General features: G+C 56.5%; 2 protein-coding genes and 1 non-coding gene across 4 annotated transcripts in view; all 3 read right to left on the reverse strand.

Moving 5' to 3' along the window:
* The window catches only part of EXD3 (exonuclease 3'-5' domain containing 3), an 84,340-nt gene extending 67,974 nt beyond the window's left edge, over positions 1-16,366 (reverse strand). Inside the window, exons 1-2 of one of the 2 annotated variants that reach the window (XM_032595488.1) lie at positions 16,250-16,366; positions 13,635-13,872 (exon numbers count right to left, since the gene is read on the reverse strand). The gene's annotated coding sequence lies outside the window, so the exon portion shown is untranslated. Of the gene's footprint in view, positions 1-13,634; positions 13,984-16,249 lie in introns of both variants that reach the window. The other variant, XM_030293380.2, reaches the window with a different exon arrangement.
* On the reverse strand, positions 1,843-10,836 carry LOC115499165 (tigger transposable element-derived protein 1-like). Its single transcript, XM_030292878.1, has 3 exons — positions 9,393-10,836; positions 2,704-2,780; positions 1,843-1,902 (listed from the first exon to the last, which is right to left on the reverse strand). The coding sequence occupies exons 1-3, from the start codon at positions 10,834-10,836 to the stop codon at positions 1,843-1,845; spliced, it is 1,581 nt and encodes a 526-aa protein (XP_030148738.1).
* TRNAK-CUU lies at positions 7,117-7,189 on the reverse strand. The gene has a single exon. It is a non-coding gene; the product is annotated as a tRNA-Lys (tRNA).
* Positions 16,367-16,496: the final 130 nt, after the last annotated feature.

A 16,496-nucleotide genomic window follows, 5' to 3' on the forward strand; every position in this document is an offset into this window, starting at 1 on the left:
CCCTCAGTTCTGGGACATGTCTTTTATTTTTCCTTGACAATGTCCTGGCCTCCCTGTCCTCCGTCCTGTCCCGGAAGTGCTCTTAGATACTGAGCTTCCTGGAAGAACCTCTATTTTTCTTATCTCTCCTCTTCTGCGCCTTTGGGGAAGGTTTCCTGAACTTTATTTTTTAAAATGCTCGTTGCATTATTCATTTCCGCTATCAAAATTTCATTAATCAAGAACTCTTTCTCCTCTTACCCCAGAGGACCTCATGACTCAGTCTTTGTTTTCATACACATTCTTCTGTATCGACGCCCTTTTTCCTGCTTACACAGTGACTGTCTTTCCTCTCAGAAGCTTTTCTCAAGCGTCTGGAGACCACTGCTCATATTCAAGAGTGAGGCACTGAACAGCCGCCCGGGGGCTGAGCAGAAGCCAGTCCTCGGTGCGGGTACACTGGGGGCCTGGGAGACCAGGGCCCAGAGGTCTCTCGCCTTAGCCGGTCTGTCAGGAGGGAATGATCCCTCCTCACCTGCAGACGGGCACTCAGCTGCCACAGCCCAGGTCCCCGAGGTCAGGGTCTGACCCCTCCGCTTGAAAACACCCCCAAGACCCTGGTTCCAGTCTGGAGCCTCCCTGGGCTCGGGCCAGGACGGGGCCACCCCTCTGCCTCAGGCTCCAGCTTTCTCAGGCTGTTAGTCACCCTGCTTTCCATCTCCTCCCCTTGTCTTTTCCGTTAAGCACTTTTGCCTTTAGTAAAAAGGCAAAACTGTCCTTTTAAAATGCCTTTACCATCATTTTAATGGGCCTCAAAAGAGGCTGGGGTAGGCAGCCACCACCCGGTCTCTGTGGCTCTTGGCCGGCAGGCAGGCGTCTCTGCTATAAACCCAGCTCCTGCAGAGCTCACGCTCTGTTCACAGTGCTGCCACGTGTCTCACTACTCTCCCAAGTGTTGTCGCACCCAAGTCCATAAATGACGTCGGCCTGCACGGTTCTCTTCTTGGAACACCCACCCCAGAGGTGTGCACATCTCCTACCACAGCTCAGATGAATGGATGCCCGGCCTGGGCTTCTCACCAGGAAAGAAAGGGAGAGACGGGACTACAGGAGGGGGTGGGCCTCACGGCGAGCTTACAACCCCACCCCACAGACTGGCCCACAGACTGGCCTCCAGGGGTGGGGGGATGCCTCTCCTAGGGTGGCCAAAGCAAAGCACCACAAATGTATGGCTTAAACCACAGAAATCTGATCTCTCTCAGTTCTGGAAAAGGGAAGCCAGATATCAAGGTGTCGAGGCCTCTCTCCTGGGTGTGAACGCAGTCGCCTTCCCCCGTGTCTTCCTTCTGTGCATGTCTGTGTCCTGATCTCTTCCCACAAGGACACCACTCAGAGTGGATGAGGGCCCACCCTAATGACTTCATTTCATCTTAATCAGCTCTGTCAAGATGCTGTCTCCAAACACGATCGCATCCTGCGGTGCCGGGGTTTAGCACTTCAGCATATGAATTTTTAGGGGGACACAACTCAACCGTAACGGGGGGGCTAGACACCCCCGATGCTTCCCCACGTTTGGTTCCGAACCGGTCAGAGCACCCTCGGACACTAAGGGACCACATCCGGTCTGACCCTCCACCAGAGCCAGAGGGATTGCCGTTCATTTGCGTGTGAGAAAAAGGGGGTCATCTGGGACTAAACCTGGGTTTTCTTCCAGCTCTTTCCCTGCAGCACTGTTCACTTTTATTTGTTTTTAACTGGCTTTTTACTATTTATAAAGGCAATTATGCATATTAGCAGAGTATCTGGAAAATGAAATAAGCTTGCAAATTTTGAAAAATTAATGCAAAGGAAAGCTATTAAAAGCTACAGTCGTGTGCTGTTCACCTCCTGGCCGTTGCCCCGCCGCTCCGGGTGCCAGCCTCCCTGCCGAGACACGTGGTCAGGGTCAGCGCTCCCGCCGCGTGCGGCAGCCCTCCTCCCCTCCTGGTGCTGGGTGCAGGATGGGCCCTCGTGCGGTGACAAGGAGGGACAGGCGCCTTCCTGCAGGTCGGGGTTGTGCCGAGTTACTGCGCCCCCGACTCGCCACCCCTGCCACGCGCACTGCACACGCTGGGTACAGCACGCTCCAGACACAGGCTCCCACGCCCCAGGGCCCCTCCTTCTCCTCACAACAAACCATCCTGTCTCCTACCTAACTCAAGAAACAGAAGGACTCTCAGCAGGAAGATGCTTTAGGGACAGCTCTCACTTTAACATAGCACAATCATAATTTCTCTCTATTGTGGGTTTCCTCCTGGATCTTGTTCCGAAATCACGTTAAAGGTAGCTCAAGTCCACAATAAACGCCAAATGTGCCAAACCAGAGGATCCTGAGGGCTCCGCTCCAGCCTGCAAGACCAAAGCATCTCCCAGACGCCGGCCTACCCTTGCCCCTGCCCCACCTTGACCGTGGCCCACACCATGCCAGACCCCGCCCACACCCCAGACCACCTTGACCCACCTCACACACCTGCCTGACCCTGGCCCTCGGCCCTCCCCCAGCCCTGCACCCCCACCCCCCTTCCCACACCTGGCCTTGCCCCTGACCCCGCCCCCAGACCCAACCCGCCCCCCAGACCTGCTGCCTGGAGGCTTCCTTCCTCCTGCACCACAGCAAGCAAGTCAGGGGGACAGAGACTCGTTCCCACAGCACACCCTCTTTGGGGGTCTCAGCCACCCCTGCACCTGCACCCCTGCACACTGGCCAGGCCCCATGGGGCACACGCACAGGTGCTCCTCCAGGTCCATGGCCAGGCTCTCCGCTGGAAGGAGCAGCAGGAGCTGGGGGCTCTCCTCGTTCGTCTGCTCGCCTCACATGTAGCCAACATGCCACCTTCGTCCCTCACGGTCTTTCCCCCGTGACACCTGCCGGGTCACAGTCTCCCGCCGATCCACCTGTCTGTTTACTGCTGTCCCTTTCCTGGGAGTCCCCACAAAGCTGGGTGCTGAGGGGGCAGTCCGGTGCCACAAGTGCCCTCGTGGGCTGTGCCAAGGAGACCTCTCAGGCCCCTGTGGCCTCAAGAGGGAGGAGAACTCTTGGGCCCAGCAGACGGCCCCCATGAGGGGAAGCTGGAGACCGTCCAGGTCCTGTGGGCCCCTCCCTGAGGAGGCACCAGGAGCCCCGCCCATTTCTTCCTCTGTTCAGTCCTTCAACCCTGGTTCCTCCCTGGGCTAACTTGGAGCAGCCTCCAGGCCTCAGCAAGGCCAAGGCCCTGGCCTGGCTTCTCCATGGTGTCAACACCATTGTTTAACGTTTCTAGAGCCCTTGACACTTCATGGCATGTGTAGCACATGTGCAGAAGGGCCTCTTAGGCAGGGTCCTTCCACACCACGTCCCCACCCAAGCAAGCAGCAAACCCCCAAGGGCAGTGTGAGCCCCTGGGGCCACATCCTGTGCCTGCATTTCCTGGACACAAGGATGGGGGTGGGGAGGAGCAAAGAGCATGATGTGGGGGGGCGGGAGTTCCCCCCAGGGTACAGAGTTCTGGCTCAGCACCCTTTTGTCCACCATCCAAAAACACGGGGCCAAGCACCCACCACCTGCATGGCCGAGAGCCATGTGGGTGGTTTAAATAAACCCCAAATGGTGGCTCCTCCCCCTGGCCTCTGTCTCTGGGCCGACTGCAGGCAGGTACCCTGTGCTGCCCTCTGAACTGCAGGCCACTCTGACAGCTGCTAGAAGGGTCTCAGAGGGAGGCCGAGGGCTTGCCACACGTCCTGTCTGAAGCCCTCCTTCAGGCACAGCCAGGCCCCCAGGCCACCCCCTCTCTTTGGCTATCCCCACCCTTGTGTGGTCTGAGGGGCTCCTCTTTAAAAAGGTAGAGCTGGGGCTCCTGGGTGTCTGAGTCAGTTGAGCATCCCACTCTTGATTTCAGCTCAGGTCATGACCCCAGGGACGTGGGATCCAGCCCCACACTGGGCTCTGCGCTCAACGTGGAGCCTGCTTGGGATTCTCTCTCTCTCCCTCTCCGCCCCTCCCCACCTCATCCCCCCCCCCCCACCTCTCAAATAAATTTAAAAAAAGGTGGAGCCCCAGTCCAATCAGAATTATAATAAAGACTAGCATCGGTGCAGGGCAAAGGTTCCTCTGACCCCTTCAGGTCAGGTCACCAGAGGAGGAAGCCTGTCCTGCAGACCAAGTGTGGTCCATCCATGCCTCGTGGTCAGGCTCTTTCCGCGCCGCCTACAGCACAAACTGCCATGACCCCGACGATCTCCTATGCACTGCAGCCACCCGCTTCGCCGGTCAGCCCAGGAAGGAGGCAGGTGACCAAATGGCCCTTTTGAGGGAGGGGCCTTTTTCTAGTGGAGAAACCCCTACGACTCCAAGATTTGCCACAGGCTCTTTTCCCCTTTTCTCTAAGTAGCATAGCACCCAGCGTCTGGCCACCCAGAGGCGGGCAGTGGGCTCCGTTCACAGGCCAGTCCCAGGACAGGTAGACGGACCTACCCCCTCCTCCTGGAGAAAGGACCGAGGCCACAGAAACTCCGCTCAGCTCTCATTACACAACCTTTGTTCTGTTCCCGAGCCCTGGACAAAGTACAGCAACACACTGAAACCCATGTGCTTCTGAGAATGAAAACAGCTGGCAGAGAGCAAGTTCAAGTTCACCCCACGACAGACTTTTTTAATTGACCTCATTTTAAAGTGAAAATTAAAAACTCTGGAGTCCAAATCATCTTTAGCTGGAAATGCGGTTCTGGGTTTGCAACCCACACCACAACCAGCAGGCCTTCCCACGGACGGCCTGCCAGGAGCCCACTGGGGTGAGCGGCTCCTGGCAGTTTGAGAACTTCTGTTTAAAATGAACGGTCAAAATGTGCAACTCATTTAAGCACCATGTATTTTTCTGAAAGGCGGCTAACCTGAGCCAGGTTCTTGCTGGGTACCCTGCAGCACAACAAAACATCTGCCTCAAAGAACCCACTCACTCCAGAGGCCCTGCTCCCTGGCCCCTGCTCCACACCTGAGCGGGAAGCCCCTGGCCCAGCGGCAAGCCCGGCAGCAGGAGGGCGCGGGCCAGGTGGCCTCCTCTGGACAGCTGGCCCAGGAGAGCCTACCTGACAGCCGCACAGGCCCGCCAGGCCCCGCAGACGTGAAGCCGAATGAAGGAGCCACCCTTTTCCGTGGAGCCAGACAGCCAGCAGGGGGAGCCCTCAGCCCTAGCGTTCTGCGCCGGCCGCACACCCAGCAGCGAGAGAGGCACCTGTGCGTGCGTGCACACTACTTTAGCTGGGGCTTCATCCACCCCTCAGCAGGAAGGACTCGGCCGAGGAGAAGCTGCCGGCACCCTGAGCCCTCCCTTCCTCCAAGCGGTTTCCCTTCCAAGCAGTGCCTCACAACCGTCTCCTTTTTCTCTGTAAAGTAACCTTCCTCTCCTTTGTTCTCCAGACTTGCCTGTGGCTTCGTCATGGCTTGCTCGTCCCGGATCGCAAAGCCTCTGCCTTTCCCGCGTGAGCCCATTCTGCTGGCAAAACGACTGACCGTCTAATTAGCGGGGTCGACACAAGCCATGTCCAGTGTTTGCTACAGGTTCCCGATGCTCCAGGGCGCACTGACCGAGCAGGACCCAAGGCCTCCCGAAACCCTGCCCCTCGGCCACGCCCCAGCCACCCTCCCAGCAGTGTTGTCTCCTCCAGGCAGAGCCCGCTGGCATCCTGCACAGTTCAGGCTGGGGTCCCGGCCCAGCCGCACGGTGAAGTGGGCAGCCTGGGGCAAGTGAGGGCATGGGAACCACAGAGCGAGTGCGGCTGACACATGCACAGCCCCGGCCGTGACCTGGCTGTCTCGTCACCTCCACAGGAGGGAGAGCAGCGCGGGGCCCTGGCTTGCTCTGAGACGGGCCGGGAGGCACATTCTTCCGGCCAGTGGTCTCTCTGCATAGAGGCCACATGCGTGGGAGGGGCACGGCAGCAAAGCCTGAGACCTGGCTGGAAGCCCAGAGGGCCAGGCTCCTGGCCAGGACAGGACAGCATGGAGCAGACACTTCACGGTGTGTCCTGACCTAAAGCTGCCCTCCAAGCCTCCCAGAAAGGTGAGAAGTAAAGGAAAAGGTCAGAAGTTAAAAGAATCCGGAAGGACCTACGTGGCTGGCTGAGAGTCCAAGGCGGCTGGCTACTGGCTTGAGCCTTCTGCCTGTCTGCCCCTCCGTCCCAGGAGAGCAAGGCCAGGGGGCTTCCTGCGGCCACAGAGCACGATTCTCTCCACACTGTGGTCACTGAAGTGACTTTAGATGTCACCAAAGCACTCTCGTGTGAACGCCAAGTCATGGTCCCTTCACCGCTTTCCTATAATGCTTTCTGCAAACAGGCGGCACCGCGGTGTGGCCCCCTCTCCAGCCGAGTCCTGTGCCCTTTATCACAGGGGTGGCCGAGGCCGAGGAGGGGGTGACAACGGAGCTGCCAGCTCCCAGGCTCCACTGCCCAAGGCAGCCTCACTGCCGGGGGTGCCAGAGCCCTGGACTCCTCCTGGCGCCCCCTACACGGTGCCCAGCCCCCCACACGGCACCCAGCCTTCCCAGGCCCTATGGGTGGCAGCCCCCGCCCATTGTTACCCATAAGACATGCGGCAGGAATGCCGAGGGGCCGTCAGAGGGTCATCAGCTGGCACCAGCCCTGGAGCCCCCGAAGCCGTAGGCCTCATGGGGGAGGCCCCTGAGGCCCGGAGTCCCTGTCTCCTCCCAGCCCTGCCCCGCCCCCCACCCCCCACCCCCCACCATCCAGCAGGTCAGCTGCGCCCTACTTTTCAGTGCAAAATGTACCTGGCGTAAGGCATCAAATGTCTCTGTACTGATCTCTTATATCGATTACAGGTGGGAACGGTGATATTCGGGGAACACTGGACTTAGGAAATGAAAATTAATTTCCTCTCCTGGGGCACCTGGGTGGCTCAGTCGGCTAAGTGTCTGCCTTCAGCTCAGGTCATGACCTCACGGTTCATGGGTTCAAGTCCCACGTCAGTGCAGAGCCCACTTAAGAGCCTCTGTCCCCCCCTTTCTCTGCCTCTCCTGCACCTGCACTCTCTCTGTCAAAAATAAACATTCAGAAAAATTAACTCCACCCCCCACTTTTTTTTTATGTTTTTTAACAGAAGCTCTATGCCCAACGTGGGGCTTGAACTCACAACCCTGAGGTCAAGAAACTCATGCTCTACCAACTGAGCCAGCCAGGCTCCCTGGACCAGAAAATTTAAAAGCACATGTGTGATTCACACATTTCTGCTGGGTCTTCGTTGGGTAAGCAGCCGGCCAGACAACAGGGGACGACCTGGAGGTGCCTGGCCGCCTCCGCAGAGATGGGCACCGGGCCCAAAGGCACCACTCTGCACAACAGCATCGGGATTCAGCCTGCCGTCCCCAAATTCCAAATGCCAGTGGAGCTGGGGTCGCCACCCCAGACATGTTTGGGCGTCCAGCCTGGACCCTGAAAACAGGGGCCACTCAGGTCTGTTTTGTTAAAGGAGAATGCTAATTTGAAAGCCATTTCAATGCGTTTTCAACTGAATCAAATGTCTGGGCACACAGCTCAGTGATTTTTAAAAAGTTTTATTTATATGATACACATACTACGAAATCTACCCCTTTAAAGTGCACAACTCGGTGTTTTGGTATATTTAGGTAGGAGAAAACATCGCCGCTACCTAATGGCAGTACGTTTCCATCACCCCAGAAAGACCACCCATTAGCAGTCGCTCCCCATCGGCCCTCTCGGTGGCAACCACAAATCCACTTTCCGTCTCCTGGGATTTGCCTGTTTTAGACACTCAAAGAAAAGGGGTCATATGATACGCGGCCTTTTGCCTCTGGGTCCTGCAACCCAGCACGCTGCTCTCAAGGCTCATTCACGTTGTAGCACTGCTGGTACTTACTCCTTTTCACGGCTGAATAATATTCCACGGTACAGCCGGACCACACTCCTCTGTGGATGGACATCTGGGTTGTTTCCACCTCGTGGCTGCCGTGGACATTTGTGCATGGATGCTGTACGTGGAGGTGTGCCGTCACTTCTCTGAGAGTAGAGTTGCCGGGCTGAGCGGAGCTGGTCCGCTGGCTGAGAGGCGGCCGGACTGCTTCCCACCACAGCGCACGAGGGGCCCAATTTCCGCACATCCTTGCCAACGTTTGTTGGTGTCTCTTTTATTTTGTCCGTATCCGTGGGAGCGACTTTTAACTTACTGGTTTAACTTCAGGCCGTCCCTTTCTTTAAAAATTAAGACTGCCAATTTGAAATACAAGAAGGTAACTTTTCAGAGATACCGCGAGGGGTACAGGTAGAACTGCTGTTGTGTGCCTCTCTGGCCGCCGCCATGGCGGGTGCTGATTCTGGGCTGGAGCGGCGCCCTTCCGCACACTCACGACCATGTGCACATTGTCAAGACCGAGCGGGGTCTAGGCCTGCATTTGCAGCTCAGGGGGGAACCGGCCCCTCCAGAGTCCTAGCCGGGGGCCCTCACGAGAGGAGGCTCTTCGGGGACCCTTTCCCACGGGGCGCAGGCTGCGGCATGGCCCCGGGGGCAGGGGGCAGAAATCAGTGGCCCCAGAGTTCAGCTGGGCTTTCCAGCTCCACACCTGCTCTCGTGAGGGCCTCCTAATATCCACCAACGGGGTAGAAGTCCTATGAATGATGAATGGCTACTTAAAAAAGACATTTTACAAAAACATCTAACGTCACGGGAAACAAAGTCCTCACAATGTGCCCTAGCGTTGAACCTAACCGAGAGCAGCAATGTTACGGCGTGTGCCGCAGGACAGCCGGTGGTGTCAGCCCGGGACACGGCACGGACACGAAGGACATGTGGGCCCTGGCGGGGGGGGGGGGGGGGGGGGGGGGGGCGCCTGCCAGTTCTCTGTACAGGAACGCCTTGGTTTGCGAGCATAATTCGTTCCGGAAACATGCTTGTGATCCAAAGCACTTGTATATCAAAGTGAATTTCCCCATAAGAGATAATGGAAACGCAGATGATTCATTCCACCACTCAAAAGTGTTCGTATGAAATATAATACAAAACAATAAAGAAAATACAAAATATAAAGGAAAATCAACAAATTAACCTGCACTGACCTTTGAAAACCTTCGTGGCTGGTGTGAGGGAGACAAGAGAGAGGAGGGTTATTGGGTAGGACGACTTTCACCATCACTAACGGAATCACTGCTGTCTATTGGCTCCGTGGACTCTCTCTCTTTTCGTGCAACTTTAACAGGGAACCTATCCAATGACACTTGCTTTTGCCTCCGTTTGAGGATTTCACGGAAATGGGACATCGCACTGTCGTTAAACAGATTCATCGCTCGCACTGCTACAGCCTTATTCGGGTGGTGCTTTTCTACAAACTTCTGCACTGTTTCCCACATTTCACACATCTCCCTAATCTCACTTGAAGTGAGGGATTCCTCGGCCTTTTTCTCCCCTGCAGACGAGATCTCCCCCATAACCTCTTGCTGCTGCTTGCGATGCAGACCCATCAGTTCGTCGGTGGTCGGCTCCTGGCCATGCTCCTCCACCAGCTCCTGACTGTCGTCCTCACTCACCTCCAGTCCCCTGGTCTTCCCCAAGGACACCGTTTCACCGGCAACTGGCGGCTGCTGTTCATGAGCAAGCCCCTCTAAGTCAGGTCCAAGAACACAACCGGGCCACAGTTTTCTCCAAGCAGAACTGAGGGTTCTCTCGGTGCCCCCATCCCAGGCTTTATCCATGATCTTCAGGCAGTAGTTCACCATGTGGAAACAATTTTTCCCAAACTCTCGGAGGGTAAGGTTCGTTCCTTCGGTCACCTCGAAGCGTCGCTGAAGTAGTGCTGTGGTGTAAAGCCTTTTAAAGTTCGAAACGACTTGCTGCTCCATGGGCTGGAGGACTGGAGTGGGGTTGGGAGGAAGGAACTTGACCTTAAGGAACTCGAATTCCTCCAGCAGGTCGTCCTCAAAGCCTGGAGGATGAGCAGGGGCATCATCCATCACCAGCAAGGCTCTGAGCGGCAGATTCTTCTCTAAAAGGTATTTCTTCACTGCGGGACCGAAGGCCTCGTTGACCCACTCGACGAACAAGATACGAGTGACCCAAGCCTTGCTGTTGGACCTCCACATGACGTTTAACTGGCTCTTCTGCACCCTGCATTTCCTGAAGGCTCGTGGGTTCTCGGAATGATACACGAGCAGGGGCTTGACTTTGAAATCCCCACTCGCGTTAGCGCAAAACAAGAGGGTGAGACGGTCTTTCACGGGCCTGTGACCAGGCGCTGCGCTCTCTTCTTCCGTAATGCGCGTCCTCTTTGGCATCTCTTTCCAAAAAAGCCCCGTCTCATCGCAGTTAAAAACTTGCTCCGGCAGGTAACACTCGGAAGCCATGAGCTTCTGGAACTCGGTAGCAAACACCTCGGCTGCCTTAGCATCCGAACTCGCAGCCTCTCTGTGCCTCACAACACTACGGATGCCACTTCTCCTCTTAAAGTTATCAAACCATCCCCTGCTTGCTTTGAAGCCTTCTTCATTTTCTGTTGACGTACCTGGCAGTTTACTTACGAGGTCGGTGTACAAGGCCTTTGCCTTCTCGCAGATAAAGTTCTCGGTCACGGTGTCACCTGCCAGCCGTTTCTCATTCATCCAAACCAGAAGCAACTTCTCTACATCTTCCAGAACACGTGGCCGTTGCTTTGATATTCTCGTGACTCCTTTCGCTGCATCTAGCCCCCTTATTTCTTCTTTCTTCTTTAATATTGTGCAAATGGTTGACGTAGACTTCTTATAAAATCTTGCAATTTCGGCCACTCGCATCCCTCGTTCGTACTTCTCGACAATTTCCTTCTTGACTTCCACCGTGATCATCTCCTTCTTCCTGCCTTTCTTTTCAACCTTTCTCTGCATGGGGGCCATTGCAAACGTTCACACAGATGCTGGTTACAGCACAGTATTAACAAACTCTTGTCATAGACTGTATTTAATGGAACCGGCAATAAGGCAGCAGAGGAAAGGGTCTCTATCTGCAGGCAGCCTGACCTAGAATGAAGCAAAGCATTCCTAAGCTTACTCTTGTCTGGAAAAGCAAAGGACTGTCCATTGGTGCTTTGAAGTGACAAAAATACACCAGTGCCAGCTGTGGGCACCTTGTAACATTCTGAAAAATCACGGATATCTGCCAAACACCACAGCCTGAGACCAAACATCCAAGCATGGAAGACGATCACCCACAATCCCACAGAGAGAGAGAGAGAGAGAGAGAGAGGGAGAGAGAGAGAAGAACCATTGGCTCAGTTGTGATCACGTGACGTTCGGCGTTCTGTACTACCTGTATTGCAAGACATGGCTCGTTTATCAAGTTAAAATTTATTAGAAATGTTTGCTCATCTTGTGGAACACTCGCAGAACAAGTTACAATCCAAGGTTTTACTGTATTTTCTATTTTAACTTTTTTGTACTTGCTAAATATTCTACCATGAACACACTCCACTTTATATTCACAAAGAAAAGAAAACCACAAATGGTATCTTAAAAGTTAAAATAAACGATAAAGGAATCTTAGCTGCAGAAAGGAGACAGGGCCACCGTTCACTCCTCCATGAGCCCCCCGACAGGCTGCAGGGGCGGTGGTCACTTCCCACTGGACGCCAGGTCCTCTCCCCACGGCCCTCGCTCTGCTGGACGGCTTTAAGTCCTCACCACCGGTTATCTGCTGCCGGCAAACAGACGGCCACAAACTCAGTGGCTCAGGACAGAAAAAACATCCTGCCCTGGTCGCCAGGGGTCAGGCACTTGAAGCAGCCTGGCCCAGTGGCCCTGTGTGAGGGTCCCTGGCGGTCACAGCTGGAACAAGGCAGGGGCTGCGCTGTCTCAAGGCCCAGCTGGGGCCGGGGGCTCACGCAGGCTGGGAGCACACACCCGTGCGTGGCAGGAAGCTGCCAGCCCGGTGCCCGCGTGGCGGGAACTTTGCAGCCCGCTGCGTCCCTGCTGCTCACCACCTGCTCCGATTTTCTGTTTCTTCTCAGGTGTGTTTGCATAAGGCATCGATTTCTTGAGGTTTTCCCATTTACGACCGCGGTGCCAGTGTGGACGCAGAACATCTGCGCTTCTCATTGAGCTTGAGTGTTGTCTCACTTCACTGGTTTCCCTCTATCTCGTCAGGAGTTTATTTCATTGTTTGTTTTTCAAGAACTAGTGTTTGGTCTTTCTGATTTTATTGTTTTAATTGAGACACTGACTTTATTTTTTTTTTAATTTACTTTATTTTTAAGTAATCTCTACACCCAACACACGGCTCCAACTCACGACCCCGAGATGCAGCGTCGCACGCTCGGGCCAGCCGGGCGCCCCGTCTTACCAATTTTATACTTTCTGATTTGATTAATTAGTTAATTAATTAAGCTTTTCTCTTAATTAACTCCCTCTTCTTCCTTTTGGTTTCTTCCCTTTGCTTTTTACTCTTTTGGGCATGATTTCCTTCCTTTTGACTAAATACGGGCTCCTTGGATTTGCCTTTTCCTCCGAACGGCTCACAGGTATTCTGCTTCCTTCCGACCTCCAGAGCTGCTGTGCTGGCCTGGCTCCCTCCTCCGCAAACGGCCGTCACCGCTCTCTGGGACCTCCTCAGACCGGCCCCTCATCCTCGGACTTCAGATTCAGCCCTGCATGTCTCAAGGTGTCATCCACTAGCTCATTCACCTACTTCCCGCACCATAACCTCTTTCCTTCCTCACAGGCTGTTCTATCAGAGTCACGGGGCGTAACGTGACGGTGTCGGTCGGCCCGAGGGCTCTGAGCCTTGCCCCTTTCTCGCTTCCCCCGCAGACAGCGGGCCATGCCTTGCGGTGGCCATGACACAGGGTCCCCCACAGCTGCGAGACGGTCTCACGTGTGGCCTGGCCCAGACACCCACCGTGAAGGGCCGCGTGCAGAAACTGGCTCAGAGACCGGTGGCGGCTCGTTCTGCGTTTGAAACCACAAGGCGAGAAACCGGCACTGGCTTCGGCCTGAGAGTAGAGGGGCGCGTGAGGGCGCGTCGGTGCTGCCGGCCCAGGACTCCCATCGCCCAGAGGATGAGGGTCTGCCCAGCATGGAGTCCTGCAGGAGCGCGGACACGTTCCCTGTTCTACAGCCTCAACCGTGCACCTTAAAGGAGAGGAGTCTCGAGGCGCTTCCTGCGGGCACGGCTTCCCTGTCACACAGGCGGGCTCGGCCACCGAGAGGAGCACCCCGCAGCGGCCTGAGCTCTGCCTTCCTCGTCCCTCTGGTCTTCCTTCAACGTTTCCTGGGTGGTGGAGGGCGAGGTCCTCCGCGGAACTGGTGGCTTTGAGAGACGCGGTGCCCTGCGGCGGGTGCCTCCTCGCTGACCCCAGGAAGGGCCGGGTCTCAGGAAGCTGATCTCTAACACCACGCATTTCAATCACACCAAGACTATTTTTATTTCCTGAGGGAAAAATCTTATTTTTATTTCATTTTGTCTTGGAAAGTGCCCAGTTTTTAAAGGAAAAAAACAAACAAACAAACCCGACTTCTTTGTATTGGGCTAAAACCAATTCCTGCCCGTTTCTTGGACATTCGTGCTCCAGAATTAACCACAGAGAAGCACTGCCCTCCTCTGCAAATAAGTTCCAGCACCATGCCGACCTCTATCTGAGTCATGCTCTTACCTGAGGAAATGGTTCCCTTTTCTGGACTCTTCTACTGAGGCAGGAACTGTGTGATCCACACAACCTTAGCGGGTCTGCCCGTAAAGCTGACAGGGAGGCAGCTGGTGGCGGCAGGAGCCTGGGCGGCCTCCCCTCCGATGCCACAGCCACTGCACGTCTGGGGAGGGTGCCAGGGCCCCCTGCAGAGGCCAGCTTCAGACCGGTCCTCAGGCCGCGGCCGCTCCAAACGCTGAAGCACCTACTTGGAACAGATTTTAGCAGATGTAAGTTTTCGAAACAACATGTCAGCAGCTGAATTTCAGAGCTGGAAGAATCTTAGGCTCAGTAATCACTCCAACTTTCAGGGCATCTGTAAAACAGAAAAACCTGTGATTGAATCCTTCTTTAAAAATGGTTTTAAATTAAGAATTTATTTTGAGATACACACGCAGTTCTGAGAGAAAGAGACATCTCATATACCCTTTATCCAGTTCTCAAGACGTTACCACAGTCAAAATCATAATGAGGGACTGACACCGACTCAGTCAAGATATAGAACGTTCCACCCCACAGGACCCCCCAGGGTTGCCCCTTTATAGCCGCCCCCACGCCATTAATCTGTTAGCGGCCCCAAGCAACCACTAATCTCTCCGCTTATATCATTTGTCACCTCTAGAAACGTATACAAATGGAATCAAAGTATGCGATCTCTGCCCACTCAGCATGCCCCTGAGCCTCCTTCCCCGCAAGCTGTGTGTGCCCACGGCCCATCCCTCGTCCACGTGTGGGTGCGAGTCTGCCTAACCGTTCGCCCACTGGAGGACAGCTAGGTTGTTTCCAGTTTGGGGCTTCATGAACAGAGCTGCGGTGAATGTTAGGGTATGGTGACAGGCACAGGGAAGGGACTTTTTTCATTTTTTATTATGGAAATAGAGAAGTCGATAAAAGAGCGATGCGGCAGGTGCCCAAAGGCAATTCAAACAGTGGGACCACTGGGGAGCGAGGGCACAGAAAGGCCAGGCCAGAGCCCAGGGGAGGCAGGAGGGGCAGCCGGGGGGCTTGGGGGACCCGGGGGGGGGGGTCATGTCCCTGAGGCCAGGCAATGAGTGGGGAGGATAAGCCATGCCCAGGGAGGAGGTTACTAGTGACCCTGACAGGTCTGCAGGAAGGCCACCCAGAGCCGGTGTGGGAGCAGCACGGTGGGAAAGGGAACCAGTGCTGCCGCCCACCTCCAGGGCCAGCAGGACGGGGAGCCTCGGCCCCCACTGGGGAGGAAGCAGGTCCTCGGGGGCACAGGTGCCCTTCCAAGCACATCACAGGCGATGTCTGTGAGTCGTCACAGCGCTCTGCCAGGCCAGGACTCAGCGCTCCCGTTCCTCAGGTAAGGAAGTCTATAGGGTCAGAGAGCTGGACCAGGATCACCCAGGGAGGAGACTCAGCCATAACCGAGCAGAGCGGCTCCCAGGTCACAGGACCCACAGGCCCGACGGGGGAGAGAGGATGGCCAACATGGAAGGCAAGTCAGGTCCCTGAGATACAGCTGAGTTCTGAGTTCTGACAGCCATCCAGGACCCGAGCCTCCCCTGGACCGTGGGGGCCAGGGTGTTCTCTTATGTGCATGAAAGGACAGAGCCTGTCTACGGGAGCATTTCTGGGGTTGGGTGTTGTGATGGCTCATTTTGTGTCACCCTGGCAAAGCCGTGGTGTCCACATGTTTGGTCAAACACAGTCACAGGTTGCTGTGAAAGCATTTCTTACATGAAATTAACATGTACAACAGTAGACTTGTCCTAAAGCAGATGACCCTCCCTAACGTGGGTGGGCCTCATCCAGTCAGGGGAAGGCCTTAAGAGAACAGAGTGAACTCTGCCCCCAGACTCAAGTTGAACCCTGAGTTCTTCCCTGGCTCTCCCGCAGATTTTGGATTTTCCAGCCCCCACAGCTGCTTAAAGTCAATCCATCTCTCTGTACACCTGTTGGTTGTTTCTCTAACACAGGTGTGAAGGATGTGACAGCAGGTAAGACCTGTATGGGAGTGGCGGTAGGGACGGGTGCCCCCCGAGAGGCTGGGGCCCCTGCAAGGAGAGGCTCCTGGCCCCGGAGGGCCTCCACTTTCTAGTGAATGAGATTGTGCAGGGCACAGGGCAGGGGCTCCACCTGCCACAGGCGTGGGTTGGGCTGGGTTGGTCCTGCCCTCTGAGCCTCCATCTGGGCCAGGGACAGGGAGCACAGGACCGACGGGCCCCAGAAGAGCCACTGGCACGTCACCACGACCTGGTTTTCCACGAGTGAGACTCGGGGCCTCCCCCCGAGTTTCCCCCCGAAGTTGAGCGAGGGTGAGCGCGGGCCGCCGCCGCGGGAGACCCCAGACCACCGTGGCCCGCCCCCGGCCCCAGGACCGGCCCCCGCGGCTCTCCCCTCCCAGCGGAGCCGGAACGACGACGCCTTCGCTCCTCGCAGACTCGGTCCGCGGGCTGGCGGGGCAGGGGCCGCAGCGGAGGGCCCACCGCCACCACCTTCAGGGCCGGCCAGGCCGCCGGCTCGGCCACAGCCCCGCTCGGCCCTGCCCTGCCTCCCCGCGCCCCTGCAGACCCCGAGACCGCCCCACCTCGGCCCGCGCCCCGGCGGTCTCTCACCTGAGCCCGCGGGGTCCGCCCGGAACCCTGGCCCGGCCGCGGCGGTAGCGGCAGGCCCGGACGGCTTTCCCCGGCGCACCGAGACCCACACTGCCGGAGGCGCCGCGGGCTGGGGAGAGCGAACTCGGGGAGCTCCGGACGGAAGTCCGGAGGGGCGCGGCATAAGCGGGGGGCGGGGCCGGATGCGGAGGGGCGGTCCCTGCGGGGGCGGGGGCGGGGCCGCGGGGAGGGGCGGGGCTGGCTCGGG

Source organism: Lynx canadensis, chromosome D4 (assembly GCF_007474595.2).
Source record: "Lynx canadensis isolate LIC74 chromosome D4, mLynCan4.pri.v2, whole genome shotgun sequence".
Taxonomy (NCBI): Eukaryota; Metazoa; Chordata; class Mammalia; order Carnivora; family Felidae; genus Lynx; species Lynx canadensis.

What these genes read in the sequence shown, in the direction of transcription:
- LOC115499165 (XM_030292878.1), bottom strand. Translation starts at nt 10,836, where the DNA reads ATGATCACGGTGGAAGTCAAGAAGGAAATTGTCGAGAAGTACGAACGA. An exon ending in CGAGGAATCCCTCACTTCAA is followed by an intron (nt 2,781 to 9,392) that starts GTGAGATTAGGG and finishes TGCTCCTTCCAG; the next exon opens with CGGAGAGCCTGGCCATGGAC. An exon ending in GCCAGTGTGCAGGGGTGCAG is followed by an intron (nt 1,903 to 2,703) that starts GTGCAGGGGTGG and finishes GTGTCTCGGCAG; the next exon opens with GGAGGCTGGCACCCGGAGCG.